Source organism: Pseudophryne corroboree, chromosome 2, assembly GCF_028390025.1.
Source record: "Pseudophryne corroboree isolate aPseCor3 chromosome 2, aPseCor3.hap2, whole genome shotgun sequence".
Classification (NCBI taxonomy): domain Eukaryota; kingdom Metazoa; phylum Chordata; class Amphibia; order Anura; family Myobatrachidae; genus Pseudophryne; species Pseudophryne corroboree.
Genome location: NC_086445.1, coordinates 493,257,402 through 493,276,277, shown reverse-complemented (window position 1 = coordinate 493,276,277; position 18,876 = coordinate 493,257,402). Strand labels below are relative to the sequence as shown.

At 44.4% G+C, this 18,876-nt stretch overlaps 1 protein-coding gene and 1 long non-coding RNA gene across 2 annotated transcripts in view; one reads left to right on the top strand and one right to left on the bottom strand.

Moving 5' to 3' along the window:
* LOC135050427 (protein kinase C delta type-like) overlaps positions 1-13,854 on the bottom strand; it is a 75,511-nt gene extending 61,657 nt beyond the window's left edge. The window contains exon 1 of the mRNA XM_063956922.1: positions 13,728-13,854. Coding sequence (XP_063812992.1) covers positions 13,728-13,854 — 127 coding nt within the window. The remainder of the gene's footprint in view (positions 1-13,727) is intronic.
* Positions 1-18,876, top strand: part of LOC135050910 (uncharacterized) — a 164,475-nt gene that overhangs the window by 128,860 nt on the left and 16,739 nt on the right. The window lies entirely within an intron of this gene.

Sequence of the window (18,876 nt, the reverse complement as noted above, 5' to 3'; positions counted from 1 at the left end):
ACTTTGCAACAGCCTCATTAAAGCCCCAATTTGGACACTCCAGATATGGCACCTCTAATGTGCTGAAGGCACCAGGAGCCGGGAGGCACTTTTTCCATGCATTGTTGGAAGTGGGGCTCATTGTACAGGTGATACAAACATCCACTGTGCTCATATGCTATAGAAACTACTAATTGCTAGACTTGTGCTTATTAACCCACTAACAAAACCGATATTCAGTTGGATCAATTTGATGGTTACCATCTGGGCATAAATGCTAGCAAAACAGCCCATCTGAATTGCACGGAGTTCAAATATTTGGGACTAATGAACTAATGGCATATCCATAATTGCATAAACCATTGCACTAAAGTTTAATTGAAACATATGTGCGTTTGCATAAGTTCCTTTGTGCAGCTAATTTGCATGTTGTTACTAACCGGCACGTCTTTAACAGTTTTAATTCATTTCAAGTAATATACTGTGTTATTAATGGTAATAAAATATTTTACACATACCTATTAGCGCTGTTTTCTTTGTTTGGATTGTGTTTTGTTAAGGGCTGAGTAACCCCTCTAACAGCTGCTAGATATGTATGTGTAAGTAATAAATTATCCATTGGCTTATTAATCAACAGCCTATCTGTCTGGAGGTGCCGATTCTTTTCCTCATTTCACTATCTGGCTGGTTCCATCCAGCAACTACTCCATGTCTTAACACCTGGCTGGTTCCATCCAGCGTCCTCAGCAGCTATCTCAACTACAGTGCTACCAGCTTCCAGTACAACACCTGCTGGTGTGTTCCTCGGCTATACCTCATACTACGGACGGGTCTGGTAAGGACATTCCACCTCTGGGACATTAAGAACTGTACCTACTGCTACCAGTACCCTGTGGCCGTTGCCAACCCGTAGTTCTCCAGGAACTGTTTTTACTTAATCTGCTGTATACTCTGCGTTGACTTATTACTGCTGTGATTACATGGAGTTCTGTTAATAAATACTTATTGACTTGTAATCCTGGTTGTCATGGTCACGCCTTCGGGCAACCTTTCTACATCCTACTCGTATGTCCAGGGGTCTGATAAAACCTCCGAACTTTAGCTTCACCCCAGCCCCTACAACTGAGGCTTCCTCCTGTCAGCTCAGGCCCTCAGTTGTGACAGCACACACCACCTTTTCTACGGGTAGCGGTTGATTTACCGACGGACACAATACCAACAGTAATAATCCCGACAGCCATTGACCGACAGTCAAAATACCGACCTACATTTGCAATGCTGACATGTCAAAATGCCGATATGCATTTTTAAGGAATTTTTGCCCCAAAACAGACTTGTTCATACTTTACCATCCCAGTAGACCTGGTGGAGGAAGATAATAGTGCCTGAAGTGCGAGCCATGCAAGGGGATGCGGAACACTTAGACGGTGTCCATGTTGACCTATGTTGACATTGACACACAAAAACCCCCCAGAAAAACTCATGTCAGTATTTTGACATGTCGGTATTTCAAATGTTGGTATTCTGACTTTGTTAGCATTTTGATCATGTTGGCGTAATAAATGTCACTATTTTGACTGTGTCGGAATTTTGGCTGTCGGTCAATGGCTGTCGGGATTATGACCGTCAGTAAATCATACTGAATCCCTTTTCCACGTGTAACGTTAGTCACATCAATAAAGATAGGCTGCATTTACACACAGACACAAAAGGGATTTGGAAACAAACCTATATAAATGACTATTGTGTAACCAATGTCACTATGGCGGGTTTGCTATTATATATAGCTGTGTACCAGGGACGTGCAGTGAGCTAAATAGTATATACAGTTAGCATAATGGTGACAACATGAGAAATCAGACAGAAAACACAAATCTTACTCTTCCGTAGCTGCCCCGGCCGAGCTCTTGGTGGTAAATGAACCGCCCAATGGATAATGGGGTTCTGCAGCCGGGGCCGGCTGAGGAGACTCCGCTGCCTCCTAATGGGGTAACAAAGGAAGAGGTTCCACTTTTGGATCTCTGTGTATGAGGACACACAAGGAGAGCTGCTGGGAAATAAAAGAAGCTTAATATTATTTATCCCATTGCCGGATCCTCATATATATTTTTTGGACATATGAAAGTATTGTAGGTAAATTAAATAAAAATTTGGACAAATTAATTACAAGCCTTTGGAAGATTAATATTAACCATCAGATGGTCGCAAATAGGAAGATTCATTAAATACTACAAAACTATGGAAGTTAATTATACATAATAATTCTTAGTAAAATATGGATTATAATTTTGTGAAAATACAGCTGTTTCAAATTAATTAATTACCTTTTCATAAAAAACACTCCTGAAGAAGTCGACATACGACGAAACGCGTTGAGTGAAAAAATCTTTTATTGTTTGGAAAAGTTGTTATTCAATTTTTTGGCTGTAATGAACAATAACACATTGTAAAAGTGTACATCATTTTTTATCAGTATTGAAATTTAATTATTTTAGCAATAAAAAGCAATAGATGTTTTAAAGTTTAAAGGGTGTTTGTGTGATGTCATCCTCTTTTTGTCAGAAACCAATATAACCATATTAAATTGTATTATACATAAATATATTTATTTCAGTCATTAAGTGCGCTCCACAGAGATATACTATTTCTTGATTTCTATTTTTGGTCTTGTTCGACAGGGGACCATCTCTGTGTAGAAGCTTGCCCCTTAATAAAATTATTGAGTACAATCAAAGGTATAGGTCCAATTTTAGAGCGCAAAAAGGATCTCTTATTCTATATATATATATATATATATATATATATATATGAAACACAACAGTATCTTTATCTTGCGCCAAGTTCAAAGCAGCACAACGGGAGAGCTCCCTGTTGGAAGACCTCAATAGCATACAGAATAAAAAACAGTTTCCCAAGTGCGCTAAATAAGACTGTATCTACAATGATTCTTCCAGTGTTGTTTCCATAAGTCAGAATTGAATACTGGAGAAGATTTGTATCTGGGAACCTGTAACGGACACCCCTCACCAAGATGGTCACCCAAACAAGAGGCCCAAGGCCAATTAGTAAAAATATTTTTAATAACACATGTTAAAACAAATACAGTTTTCACATAAAATTCCTCATATAGTGTTCCCAAATATGTGTTTAAAATGATGACAATAAAGGATAACCAGTATGTTCGTTGTGTGGTCTTTAACTCTAGATACTTCCTCACCTTTTTCAAGGTGCGAGCTTAAGAGGGAGTATCTTCACAAACTATGCTGGAAACTCCTGACTGACAAACCCAATTTGTTTCGTCTTATCGACTTCATCAGGGGTAACAAATATATAAAACAGGCTTATTTGCCATTAATAGATTTGTGTGTGGAGAATCACAACCTTGGATATAGTGATAAAAAAGGATTCTCTTAAGTTCGCTCCTGATAGGAGCTTTCTTGGTGGTTCCTTTTAGGAATCCTAATGGTCCTAGATATAAAATTCAGCCTTAAAGATAATTATTCGAGACTCCTTTGTGGAGCTCCTTATAGGGACTATTGATTGAGGTTCCCTTTAAAAATACTGGCAGTCAGATTTTGACGCACTGCCTGAATAAGATATCCAGATCTTACAATCAGGACTATTTCTGATTCAGGTATTAGCCCGTATATAGAATACTTCTAGGAAAAAATACTTCAAAAAGTATAAAGCTGATTTGACAATCACAACGCAATGAAAACCTTCTCAGTAAAACTCACAGAATGGATCCTGAGAGATTCTGGCTGTGAATGGAAGTGGCAGAGTCTGACTCTGCCACTTGGGAAACTGTTTTTTATTTGATATATATATATATATATATATATATATATATATGTATATTATATACAGGATAGATGTGATCAGCCAGCACTCTCCGTATTGTATGCAACTACTGGGGTCCACGCTACCAAAACATCAATGCACCTCCGGAGTGCGGGGATCAACAGTCTAAACTCCAATATAAACAGACAATTTTCACATCACTCCATTTGCAACATTTTGGACTTTATTACCCATCTTCAGGCAACATACAAATAGTAAATAATAATATCCTACCTTATATAATAACACTGGGGGGGATGTAATAGGGTGTGAAAATCAGGATGTGAGATATTTTGTGAGAGTTCTCCTTTTTTTTTAAAGGGGCAATCACTTTCTGATTTTGACACCCCATTACATTCAGCCCTAAATGTAGTCCTCCGGTAGTGCATGTGGGACTTCCAGAATTTCCCCGGCTCCGGCTCCATAACCACACTCCCCCAGTTGCCCCAGGAAGTCGTCATCTGTAACAAAAGTGAAATATGTTATCACCACATACATGCATGTATATAAATTATAAAGTGCCATGAGTGTAATAATATATCAAAATAAACACTGCGATGTGAAACTAACATTTATTAAAACTTGCAAGAACTAGTGATGTGCACCGGACATTTTTCGGGTTTTGTGTTTTGGTTTTGGATTCGGTTCCGCGGCCGTGTTTTGTATTCGGACGCATTCTGGCAAAACCTCCCTGAAAATTTTTTGTCGGATTCAGGTGTGTTTTGGATTCGGGTGTTTTTTTTTTTAAACCCTCAAAAACAGCTTCAATCATAGAATGATCCCATAGTATTATTAACCTCAATAGCCATAATTTCCACTCAGTTCCAGTCTATTCTGAACACCTCACACCTCACAATATTATTTTTAGTTCTAAAATTTGCACCGAGGTCGCTGGATGACTAAGCTAAGGGACCCAAGTGGCCAGCACAAACACCTGGCCCATCTAGGAGTGGCACTGCAGTGTCAGACAGGATGGCACTTAAAAAAATAGTCCCCAAACAGCACATGATGCAAAGAAAAAAAGAGGTGCACCAAGGTCGCTGGATGGCTAAGCTAACATAGTAACATAGTAACATAGTATCTGAGGTTGAAAAAAGACAATTGTCCATCGAGTTCAACCTATTTGTGGTGTCCTATGCATGATGATTTGACTAAAATTTCTGACTGATGCTGATGTCAGCCGTTGCATTTTATCCCTATTTGCAGTAACTAAAATGCATATATACCCCTGGATATATACCCCTGGATATCCTTATCCATTAGGAATTTATCTAACCCATTCTTAAAGGTGTTGACAGATTCCGCCATTACAACTCCCTCAGGCAGGGAATTCCAAACACGTATTGTCCTTACCGTGAAAAAGCCTTTACGCCGTATTGTGCGGAATCTCCTCTCCTCTAACCTGAGCGAGTGTCCACGAGTCCTCTGTGTTGATCTAACCAAAAACAGGTCCCGCGCAAGCTCTGTGTATTGTCCCCTCAGTGGCGTAACTAGAAATTTTCCTCCCCCAAGCCAAAAAATCCTTCGGCGCCCCCCCCCCCCCCCCCCCCCCCCATACCCCCCATAATTGGCATTAGTAAAGGGACAAATATGTGCGCGCCTTAGGCGCGCACCGCCAAAAAGGGGGTGTGGCTTTGTTAAAATGGGCGTGGCTTCGCGTAAAGGGCCTGGTATTGCAGGAAAAGACTACCTTATACCCCAGTTTTGCAACCTGCAAGCCCAGACGTTAGCCACCACAGGAAAGAAAAATAATCCTGATTCATGCCCCTTACATTATTTGTAATTTTTGCTCCTTATAGTAATGCCCAGTATACATTATTCCACATACTGCAATGGCCTTAGCCATTATGCCACACACAATAATGCACATGACACAATATGCACATACTGTAATGCCCCCGACACATTATGCCACACACCGTAATGCCTGTGACACATTATGACAGGAATCGCAATGCCCGTTATACATTATGCTACACACTGCAATGCCCCTGATACATTATAGCACATACAATGTCTGTGACACATTATGACACACACCACAATGATCCTGAGACATTATACCACATACCACAATGCCCGTGATATAGTATACAACACACCGTAATGCCCGACACATTATGACACACACCGCAATGTCCGTGATACATTATGCCACACACCGTAATGCCCATTACACATTAAGTTCTACAGTAAGGCTTCTAATTACTTTTAAATTACCTGCTTGTTGCCAGGGGTTTCATGCTCTTGGTTCCATGCACGGTGCCAGGGGTTTTCATGCTCAGGGTGTCATGCTCGTTGCCAGGGGTTTCATGCACTGGGTGTCATGCTCGTTGCCAGGGGTTTCATGCACTGGGTGTCATGCTCGTTGCTTGGGGGTAGTGCTTGTTGCTAGGGCCGTGCTCCCAGTGCCACATATGCCCCCAGTGCCAGATATTCCCCCACAGTGCCAGGTATATGCCCCCAGTACCAGATATTCCCCCACAGTGCCAGGTATATGCCCCCAGTGCCAGATCTTCCCCCACAGTGCCAGGTATATGCCCCCAGTGCCAGGTATATGCCCCCAGTGCCAGATCTTCCCCCACAGTGCCAGGTATATGCCCCCAGTGCCAGGTATATGCCCCCAGTGCCAGATCTTCCCCCACAGTGCCAGGTATATGCCCCCAGTGCCAGGTATATGCCCCCAGTGCCAGATCTTCCCCCACAGTGCCAGGTATATGCCCCCAGTGCCTGCTTCCTCCCCCCCCCCGCACCTTTGTGTTGGAGGGACATGGAGCGCTGTGTCTCCTGTGTCCCTCCCTGGCTCTCCCCCGGCCGGTCTAATAAAGGAAGTGCCGGTTCGTGAGCCAATCAGAGCTCACGAACGGCACTTCCTGTATTAGACCGGCCGGGGGAGAGCCAGGGAGGGACACAGGAGAGACGCGCTATGCACTCCGTGTCCCTCCTTAGTCCTTACAGCAGGGAGGGAGACCGCAGATTGACATGCGGACGCCACTGTGTTCCCTTATATATTTGTCAATGTTGATCATATCCCCTCTTAGTCTCCGCTTTTCCAATGTAAACATGCCTAGTCTTTCAAGCCTTCCTTGTATTCCATCGTCTCCATGCCCTTAATTAGTTTGGTCGCCCTCCTCTGAACCTTTTCTAGCTCCAGGATATCCTTTTTGTAGTACGGTGCCCAGAATTGTACACAGTGGGGGTAATTCCAAGTTGATCGCAGCATTACACTGCAAATTAGATTGCAGATTGAACACACCACACCCAAATCTAACTCTCTCTGCACATGTTATATCTGCCTCCCCTGCAGTGCACATAGTTTTGCCCAGTTGCTAACAGAATTCCTGCTGCAATAAACTTGGAATTACCCCCAGTATTCAAGGTGTGGCCTCACTAGTGATTTATATAACGGGAGTATAATACTCTCGTCCCTAGCATCAATACCCCGTTTTATGCATGCTAATATCTTATTAGCCTTCTTTGCTGCAGTCCTACTTTGGGTACTACTGCTTAGTTTGCTATCTATGAGGACACCTAAGTCCTTTTCCAGTACAGAATCCCCTAATTTTACCCCATTTAGTAGGTAGGTGTAATTTTTGTTCTTGTTACCACAGTGCATTACCTTACACTTGTCTGTGTTGAAGCGCATTCTCCATTTGGCTGCCCATGCTTCTAATTTAACTAAGTCGTTCTGAAGAGACTCGGCATCCTCCTCTGTATTTATAGCCTTACACAATTTGGTATCATCTGCAAAAATTGACACCATGCTCTCTAGACCTTCTGTTAGGTCGTTAATGAAAATATTGAACAAAAGCGGTCCTAATACTGAGCCTTGCGGCACACCACTTAGCACTTCAGTCCAAGTTGAAAAAGATCCATTAACCACAACGCGCTGCTCCCTATTATCTAACCAGTTTTTGACCCAAGTGCATATTGTGCTTCTTAGCCCTGATTCTTGTAGCTTGTAGATAAGTCTCATGTGTGGTACAGTATCGAACGCTTTGGCAAAGTCTAAAAAGATTACATCCACGTCTTTACCCTGATCTAGGTTTGCGTTTACTGTTTCATAAAAGCCAAGTAAGTTGGTTTGACAGGATCTGTCCTTCATAAACCCATGTTGATTCCTTTTAATGACCTTATTGACTTCAAGGAACTTCTGAATACTATCGCTTAGAATACCTTCCAATACTTTCCCCACTATAGATGTAAGACTAACTGGTCTATAATTACCTGGTTCAGCTTTACTTCCCTTTCTGAATATAGGCACTACTTCCACTATATGCCAGTCTTTGGGAACCATACCTGATATAACTGAATCCTTAAAGATCAAAAATAGCGGTTTTGCCAGTTCAGAGTGAAGCTCCATTAGAACCCTTGGGTGAATACCACCGGGCCCTGGTGATTTATTAATCTTTAAATGTTTTAATCGGTCACAGACTACTTCCTCGCTTAAATAAGTACCTATCAGTGGGATATTCTCATTATTGAGATTGTGTGTCAGTCCCTGAATTGGGTCCTCTCTAGTAAATACTGTTGAAAAAAACTCATTTAGTGTGTCCGCTATGTCATTATCATTTTTGCTTAAGACTCCCAACTTGTCTTTTAAAGGGCCTATACTCTCCTTTTTTAATCTCTTGCTATTAATGTATTTAAAGATTTTTTGGGGATTCGCTTTGCTTTCCTTTGCTACTAGTTTTTCAGTTTCTACTTTAGCCGCTATTATTTCCTTTTTGCAAATTTTGTTACATTCCTTATAGTGCTGAAATGACTCTGCTTCCCCGTCAGATTTGTATTTTTTAAATGCTCGCCTTTTCTTGCCCATAAGTTCCTTAATATTTTTGTTAAGTCACATCGGTTTATGATTTTTATTCCTTTTTTTGCTGCTCATAGGAATAAATTTGAGTGTATTTTTCTAGCTAGCAGGAATTTTAGTACCTCCCATTTCTCCGTAGTATTTTTTCCTAAAAACAAACCTTCCCATTCAATATCCCTGAAAAATACCCTCATCTTTTCAAAATTTGCTTTGCTAAAGTTTAGAGTCTAGTTGAGCCAGTATAGGGCTGTTTATGGAAACTGATATTGAATGTGACCATATTGTGGTCGCTGTTTCCTATGGGTTCCCCTACTATAATACCTGATACCAAATCCAGTGGCGTAACTACTGCCCCCGCAGTCCTCGCGGTGGCTTGGGGGCGAGGGGCTGCGGGGGCGCCACTGATTACAGCAGACTGACATGCGGACGAGCGCCCGCATGTCAGTCTGCTTTCTCCTTCCCGCCGTCGCTTGTTGGAGGGACACGGACGGCACAGCGTGTGCCTCTCCTGTGTCCCTCCTGCATCATCTCCGGCGGCCGCGGGTCTAATAGGGGGAAGTGCCGTCCGTGAGCTCTAATTGGCTCACGGACGGCACTTCCCCCTATTAGACCCGCGGCCGCCGGAGATGATGCAGCAGGAGGGACACAGGAGAGGCGATCTGTGCCCTCCGTGTCCCTCCAATAAGCGGCGGCGGCGGCGGCACTGGGGGGAATATCTGGCACTGGGGGGGGGGGATGTCTGGCACTGGGGCATATATGGCACTGGGGGGGAGATGTCTGGCACTAGGGGGGATATCTGGCACTGGGGCATATATGGCACTGGGGGGGGATGTCTGGCACTGGGGGGGATATCTGGCACTGGGGCATATATGGCACTGGGGGGGAGATGTCTGGCACTAGGGGGGATATCTGGCACTGGGGCATATATGGCACTGGGGGGGGGATATCTGGCACTGGGGGGGGATGTCTGGCACTGGGGGGGATATCTGGCACTGGGGGGGGGATGTCTGGCACTGGGGCATATATGGCACTGGGGGGGGATGTCTGGCACTGGGGCATATATGGCACTGGGGGGGGATGTCTGGCACTGGGGGGGATATCTGGCACTGGGGGGGATGTCTGGCACTGGGGCATATATGGCACTGGGGGGGGGATGTCTGGCACTGGGGGGGGATGTCTGGCACTAGGGGGGATATCTGGCACTGGGGGAATATCTGGCACTGGGGGCATATGTGGCACTGGGGGGGAATATATGGCACTGGCGGCATATCTGGCACGGGGGGAATATCTGGCACTGGGGGCATATGTGGCACTGGGGGGGAATATCTGGCACTGGGGGCATATGTGGCACTGGGGGGGGTATATGTGTACCTGGCACATGGGGGGGCTATATTTGGCACCGGGGGCATGTGAGTACCTGGCACCGTGGGGGAATATCTGGCACTGGGGTCATATGTGGCACTGGGAGCACAGCCCTAGCAACAAGGACTACCTCCTAGCAACGAGCATGACACCCAGTGCATGAAACACCTGACAACGAGCATGACACCCAGTGCATGAAACACCTGGCAACGAGCATGACACCCAGTGCATGAAACCCCTGACAACGAGAAGGTAATTGAAAAGTAATTAGAAGCCTTACTGTAGGACTTAATGTGTAATGGGCATTACGGTGTGTGGCATAATGTATCACGGACATTGCGGTGTGTGTCATAATGTGTCACAGGCATTACGGTGTATGGTATACTATATCACGGGCATTGTGGTATAATGTCTCAAGGTCATTGCGGTGTGTGTCATAATGTGTCACAGGCATTGTATGTGCTATAATGTATCAGGGGCATTGCAGTGTATAGCATAATGTATAACGGGCATTGCGATTCCTGTCATAATGTGTCGGGGGCATTACGGTGTGTGGCATAATGTGTCACAGGCATTACGGTGTGTGGCATAATGTGTCACAGGCATTACGGTGTGTGGCATAATGTGTCGGGGGCATTATGGTGTGTGGCATAATGTGTCATGTGCATTATTGTGTGTGGAATAATGTCTAAGGGCCATTGCAGTATGTGGCATAATGTATACTGGGCATTACTATAAGGAGGAAAAATGACAAATAATGTAAGGGGCATGAATCAGGATTATTTTTCTTTCCTGTGGTGGCTAACGTCTGGGCGTGCAGGTTGCAAAACTGGGGTATAAGGTAGTCTTTTCCTGCAATACCACGCCCCTTTATGAGAAACCACGCCCATTCCAACAAAACCACGCCCCTTTTTTTGCAGCGCGCGCCTTCGCCGCGCGCATATTTAGCCCTTTCTTGCTCCCAATTATGCGGCGGGGGGGGGGGGGGGGGGGGGCGGGGCGCCAAATAATTTTTTGGCTTGGGGGAGAAAAATTTCTAGTTACGCCACTGACCAAATCCCCATTGTTTGTTAATACCAGGTCTAAGATTGCATTGTACCTAGTTGGTTCCTCAATTAGTTGGACTAAGTAGTTATCATTAAATGTGTTTAAAAACATATTGCCCCTAGCAGTATCACATGAATCGTTTTTCCAGTTTATCTCTGGATAGTTAAAATCTCCCATCACTACTATGTCTCCTACTCCTGCTGCTCTTTCAATTTGCTTTAGTAACAATTCCTCATCAGATGCGTTGATACCAGGCGGCCTATAGCATACACCCAATACTAACTTTTTTATTCCTTTTTCCCCTCATGCAATTTCTACCCATAATGTCTTGACAGTGTCTACAGTCCCCTCCTGAATATCTTCCCGTATATCAGGTTTTAAAAACGGCTTTACGTAAAGACACACCCCTCCACCCTTTTTATTTAGTCTGTCTCTCCTAAACAGTGTATAGCCCTCTAGATTAACTGTCCAATCATGAGATTCGTCCCCCCAAGTTTCAGTAATGCCTATAATATCATACTGTTTGCTTGCTGCAAGGTTTTCTAGTTCACCCTTTTTACCAGTAATGCTTCTGGCGTTTACATACATACAACTAAGATAAGTATTTTCACTTGCGTTAGGGACATCTTTCACCTTATGTAGCAATGATGACCTGTAATCGTCATTGGTTAGTGCCAATGTTAGTAACCTTACCGCCTGCTCTTACCCTCCCCCCAACTTCTCCATTTTGTTTACTACCACCATCCCCACTATTCTCACTGCATGACCCATAGTTTCTAGCTAAACCCTCCTCCCAGGCTCCTAGTTTAAAATCTCCTCCAACCTTCTAACCATCCTTCCCCCCAGCACCGCTGCCCCCTCCTCAGTCAGGTGCAATCCATCACGACAAAAGAGATGGCACCTGACTAAGAAGTCCGCCCAGTGTTCCAGGAACACAAACCCCTCTTTCCTGCACCAATCCCTAAACCACACATTTACCTCCCTAATCTCCCTCTGCCTCCCTGGACTAGCGCGTGGCATGGGTAATAATTCCGAGAATATTACCTTAGATGTCATTGCCTTCAGTTTCTTTCCTAAGTCCCTATAGTCTTTTTTAAGGACATCCCACCTTCCGCTAACTTTGTCATTGGTGCCAACATGCACCAAGACCGCCGGGTCTTTCCCAGCCCCTCCCAACAATCTATCTACCCGGTCCGCGATGTGCCGTACCCGAGCACCCGGGAGACAACAGACTGTACGGCGATCACGGTCCCGGTAACAGATTGCCCTATCTGCCTTTCTGATGATAGAATCCCCTACCACCACCATCTGACTAGGTACCTCACTATCTTTTATCTTAACCGCGCCAGAGGGACCGCTCCTCTGGATGCTAGAGGGAGCAGCCTCCTCCGGCACCGTCATTTCTTCACTATCATCCTCCGATTCCTCGTCCAGTCGTGCAAATTTGTTCGGGTTTGATAGTTCGAAGATGTCGAGCATCCCGCCCTTTTTCTTCCTTCTAACTGTGACCCAGCTGGCTTCCTGATCATCATCCTCTTCTACCAGTGACCCCTCCCGCAACTCCTCCACCGTTCTGTCTAAACTACGCTCGAGATTGTGAATCTCCCTCAGTCACGCAACGGTTTGCTCTAGATCAGTTACCTGGGCTTCCAGGGCAACCGTTCGCACACACCTCGTGCAGATGTAATCACACTGGGCCGGTAGCTCCAGGTGTGCATATATCTTGCACGACATGCACTGAGTGAGGTCCCCAATCACAGCCCCTCCCATATTGTTTGTAAGGTCTAACTCCCTGTTACTCTCAAAGAAAAAGCAGCAAAAATAAAAAGTAGAAGACAAACAATCTCACTTATACAATAATTAAGCTGGCTTATACTTATCTATATTTGTGCGGTTCTCGGTCCTTCACTTTTATGCAGCCGTAGTACTCTCTCCTGCGGCACCTATACTCCACTTAGCAGTTGCAGTTATTCCAGCTCACTGCACCTCCTTTTCACTCGGCTTCCAGCTCCTGCTTTTGCTGTTTACAACTCACACTTTGAAATCCAAGCAGCACTTTAAAATAAAAGTCCTTACAAAGACCAAGCTCCAAAGAGTCTAATCACTGCTTATATAGGCTCAGCCAGCTGCTTTAGTCAGCCCCTCCTCCTCCTGATTACTCACACCTGGCCAACACAAACACCTGGCCCATCTAGGAGTGGCACTGCAGTGTCAGACAGGATGGCACTTAAAAAAATAGTCCCCAAACAGCACATGATGCAAAGAAAAAAAGAGGTGCACCAAGGTCGCTGGATGGCTAAGTTAAGCGACCCAAGTGGCCGACACAAACACCTGGCCCATCTAGGAGTGGCACTGCAGTGTCAGACAGGATGGCACTTAAAAAAATAGTCCCCAAACAGCACATGATGCAGAGATAAATATATATATATATATATAGCGGCTGGTGGCGGATCGGCACTCTCCTCAAAGTAGAAAAAAGTGCTCAGGTGCCTTCTGGAGTAATTAATGCAGGTAAATGGCTGTATGGCAAACAGCGGCACTCAGAGACTGACAAAACCAAATGAAAATAAAGTGCTGGTGCTTTTTATTCCATGATGCAGGCTAAATATTCCAACGTTTCGGGGCGCGCAAGCCCCTTTGTCAAGGTGAGCCAAAATACAGAGTGACATGAAAAACATAAAACAGTTACCTTTATGGTGAAGGAGACCCACGAGTGGGAAGGACAGCAGCGTCCGGGGGAGTGTGGTGGTTCCGTCCCGGGTGTGATGACGTATGTGCGCCGTGTTCACGTGATCCTCCTGCGCGTCACAGACCATCGCGTTACCATGGCAGCCTGACGCGCCGAGGTTGTCCTGGATGCTTGTGGCTGACGCGAGTGTCAGGGTCGCGGAGGAGGAGTGAATTGGGCTGGGGAAGTGCAATAGTGCAAAGTTAGTGTTGCAGAGATGGAAGGAACATTTAAAGTATGACATCAAATTGAAAGACATGACTGTCTGAGATGATTGAAAACGGCATCTACTATTGCCTGATGTGAAAACGTCACTTACATATATAAACATATATAAACAATGGCAATTAATTGGAATGACAAATGCATGAAAACAATTAAATTGAGCCGATTAAAGACATATTTTGTGGTCTTCGACCCGAAGGTGTATGGATAATTTTTCCGACTGTAGTAAGTTATGGACATCTGCAGGGGTCATTTGGATAAATGACTACGGGTATATGTTTTTTTTAAAAAACGCTCCATTGTATTCTGTCATTAAGACCCTTTGGTCTGACGGTGTCCAATTTAAACATCCAGGTAGCCTCCCGTTTAAGTAAAATGCCGGCTCTATCGCCACCTCTTAAGTTGGAGGGTATATGATCTATAATTTGAAACTGTAGATCCTTTAAAGTGTGTTGCTTTTCCAAATAATGTCTGGCAACCGGTTGTTCGGACTTCTTGGTTGATAATGCTGATTTTAGTGCAGATCTATGTAATGCAAAGCGTTCCCTGGCGTTGCGTATAGTTTTACCCACGTATTGGTACTTGCATGGGCATGTAATTACATAGACAACATGTGTTGTTGTGCAAGTAAGCACATGTTTGATGTTATACGTTACTCCCGTCGAGGTGGATGTGAACTTAGAGCCTGTGGTCATAAATTTACAGGTTTCACACCCTAGGCATTTATAACAGCCTGCTGATTTGGTTAAGAAGTTGGGGGCTGGTGTGGAATCAAACCCTGTGATGTCTGAGTGGACCACGTACTCTTTTATGCTTCTTCCTTTGGTGTGACACATCATAGGCCTTTTATTCCGTAAATCGGTCAAATTCTTATCCGTTGTAACAATGGGCCAGAGGGCTTTAAGGGCCCGTGGAACCACAGCACTGGAAGTATTGTATTGTGACACAAATGGTATAATGGCCTGTTCGTTCTTGTTTTTAGGTTTCAAGAGATCTTCTCTGTTCATTATTGCTGTTTTTTGCTCGCATTCACGTAGTGTTCCACTGTTGTACCCTCTGCTTTTGAACCTTTCGGTTACATTCTTTAGGGTTGCTTCGAGTTTGGCAGGATCGCTAGTGATTCTGGCTGCCCTAATGTATTGAGACTTGGGTAGCCCCCGTTTCAGGGCTATGGGATGATGGCTGTTGTAACGCAGAAGGGTATTCTTGTCAGTGGGTTTCTGATATACTTCAGTACATATGTTGTTATTCGAGATGAGGACATTCACATCCAAATAGTTTAACTTGCTGGAATCACTTTGGGATGTGACTGTAATAGGTGACCATCTGTTGTTGATACTGGCGATAAACATTTCAAATTTCTCTTTGCCGCCAGTCCATAATAGAAAGACGTCATCTATATATCTGGAGTAATGTAATATGTATTGTGTATATTCACCACTGTTAAAGAACATTGCCTGTTCTTCCTTTAGCATGAACACGTTGGCAAAGGAGGGGGACACATTGCTCCCCATTGAGCAACCATTTAGTTGGCGGTAGAACTTCCCGTCGAATAAAAAATAGTTGCGGGTCAATGTTAATTCAAGTAGTTGAAGGAATAGTCCATGATCCAAATTGTCCATGTTGGATTGGATCAGAAATGACCTCATTGCAGCTAGCCCTTGGTCGTGCGGGATGCTCGTATAGAGACTGCAAATATCTACCGTGCAGATGATGGTCCCCGTGGGTACTGTGCCAACTGTTTTAAGTTGATTAAGAAAACTGGTGGTGTCCTTGATGTGATTAGGTTGTTTCAAAATGAGTGGCTGCAGAATGCTATCCAGGAAGATAGAAATAGGTTGGTAAAGTGCGTTGTGCGCAGAAATTATATGTCTGCCGAGTGGATGAACCAAACTCTTGTGTATTTTAGGTACTAGAAATAATAGTGGTACTACCGGGAACTCTTGTTTGAAGGCCTTGCATAATTTGCTGGATATGAGGCCTGTGGTACATGCTGTGTCAAGTATGGTATCTACTTCAGCTTTAAATTGTTTGGTCGGATCGGTGGCCAGTGCTTCATATACCGTCGTGTCGTCCAGTTGTCGGTATGTCTCACGTTTGTAATCGGTCAGGTTCATTATAACTATCCCGCCCCCCTTGTCGGCGGGGCTGATTACAATGTCCTTATAAGTGCCCATGTTTTTAAGTGCCTTAAATTCAGATCTTGACATATTATAATGATGGTTCTGGTCGGCACTGGTGTATTTTGTTATGGAATCATCCAACAGTCGTGTGAAGGTCTTAATTGACGGGTTGGATGAGGGAGGATCAAATTTGGAATTCCGGACCGAGTTGATGAAATTCTGATGCGGTTCAGGAGTGGTTGGGGGTGAATGCTCGTGGAAAAACTCATGCAAACGAAGTTTGCGAGTGAACTTATGGAGTTCAGTTTGCCAGGTAAGTTCATCAAATTTATTCGTGGGGACAAATGATAAACCGTGGTTAAGGACTTGAATTTCTAGTTTAGTAAGAACCCGTTCTGAAAGGTTGTATATCATGTTCACTTCCTGCTGTTTTTGGAGCCTTTTGTTTTGTTGTCCCCTGCGGGTGGGCGTCCTCTGGTTTTTGTGCCTGCCACTGCGGCAGGCTTTGCCCCTAAAGGGGGCTCCTGAGGTGTCGAAGGACCTTCAGTATCAGCCAGGGCAAAATCACTGTCGCTGTTTGAAGTTGCGTTATCTCTGGTTCGTTCTTCTCTGCGTCTGCGCCAGCTGAATTTGGATCGATAGTTATACGGCTTGTGGTCGCCAGGTTCCCCGCCGGAGAGCCATCGGTAAACACGATTTGTTTCATAGTCCTCCTGGACTATTTGTAGTTTAGCCCGTTTGAATTTGATTAATTCTTTTTTGTGATTGTCACAAGTCGTTTGTAACTTCTTTATGGCAGTTTGATTGCTTTCCATGGTGAGTAGTGAATGATGTTGCTGCTCAAAGGACTGGATCTTGTCCCTGGTAGCTTTGAGTTCCCTACCGGCTTCCTCCACCACCAGCAGCATGAGATCCATGCTGCATTTGTTAAGGATTCCTGTCCAACGGTCACAGAATTCTGCATTAAACCTACCGATAGTAGGGACATTACGTATACGGAAGCCTCTGGGGATCATTTTGTCACGATAGTAGTTGGACAACGAGATCCCGTGTAAGAGATAGTCCACTTCTCTTTTTTTCAATTTAATTAGTTGGTGGTAAATGTCGTCCATACTGAGTTCTTCATCCGCTGGGGTAAGTCCCTCCGTGAATAATAGTCGATCAGCATCTGCACTGGTGAAGCTATACAGATTCGCCTGATGGCTGGATGTTGCTCCACGTCCCGTATTTAATGACATGTTGTGCCAAAGCTTTCTAATCAATCAATGACAGTGTAAAAAATCTTGCAAAGGTGCACAGATTCCTAAATGTAGGAAATGTCTTCCATAGACAGTGCCCAATAGTGAAAAAAGTGCTGAAGTGCAAAAAGTGCTGTGCTTGACTCCTGTGGTTCTCGGTTGCCTTGAGGTGACCGGAAAGAATGCTGATAAAAGTCTTACATGTTCGAAAAACTGGGGTGCCTTATCCCAGGTGGATGGCAGCAGCAACGGATGGTGCTGGAATCCTGTAGGTAGCGGCTGGTGGCGGATCGGCACTCTCCTCAAAGTAGAAAAAAATGCTCAGGTGCCTTCTGGAGTAATTAATGCAGGTAAATGGCTGTATGGCAAACAGCGGCACTCAGAGACTGACAAACCCGAATGAAAATAAAGTGCTGGTGCTTTTTATTCCATGATGCAGGCTAAATATTCCAACGTTTCGGGGCGCGCAAGCCCCTTTGTCAAGGTGAGCCAAAATACAGAGTGACATGAAAAACATAAAACAGTTACCTTTATGGTGAAGGAGACCCACGAGTGGGAAGGACAGCAGCGTCCAGGGTAGCGTGGTGGTTCCGTCCCGGGTGTGATGACGTATGTGCGCCGTGTTCACGTGATCCTCCTGCGCGTCACAGACCATCGCGTTACCATGGCAGCCTGACGCGCCGAGGTTGTCCTGGATGCTTGTGGCTGACGCGAGTGTCAGGGTCGCGGAGGAGGAGTGAATTGGGCTGGGGAAGTGCAATAGTGCAAAGTTAGTGTTGTAGAGATGGAAGGAACATTTAAAGTATGACATCAAATTGAAAGACATGACTGTCTGAGATGATTGAAAACGGCATCTACTATTGCCTGATGTGAAAACGTCACTTACATATATAAACATATATAAACAATGGCAATAAATTGGAATGACAAATGCATGAAAACAATTAAATTGAGCCGATTAAAGACATATTTTGTGGTCTTCGACCCGAAGGTGTATGGATAATTTTTCCGACTGTAGTAAGTTATGGACATCTGCAGGGGTCATTTGGATAAATGACTACGGGTATATGGTTTTTTTTAAAAACGCTCCATTGTATTCTGTCATTAAGACCCTTTGGTCTGACGGTGTCCAATTTAAACTTCCAGGTAGCCTCCCGTTTAAGTAAAATGCCGGCTCTATCGCCACCTCTTAAGTTGGAGGGTATATGATCTATAATTTGAAACTGTAGATCCTTTAAAGTGTGTTGCTTTTCAAAATAATGTCTGGCAACCGGTTGTTCGGACTTCTTGGTTGATAATGCTGATTTTAGTGCAGATCTATGTAATGCAAAGCGTTCCCTGGCGTTGCGTATAGTTTAACCCACGTATTGGTACTTGCATGGGCATGTAATTACATAGACAACATGTGTTGTTGTGCAAGTAAGCACATGTTTGATGTTATACGTTACTCCCGTCGAGGTGGATGTGAACTTAGAGCCTGTGGTCATAAATTTACAGGTTTCACACCCTAGGCATTTATAACAG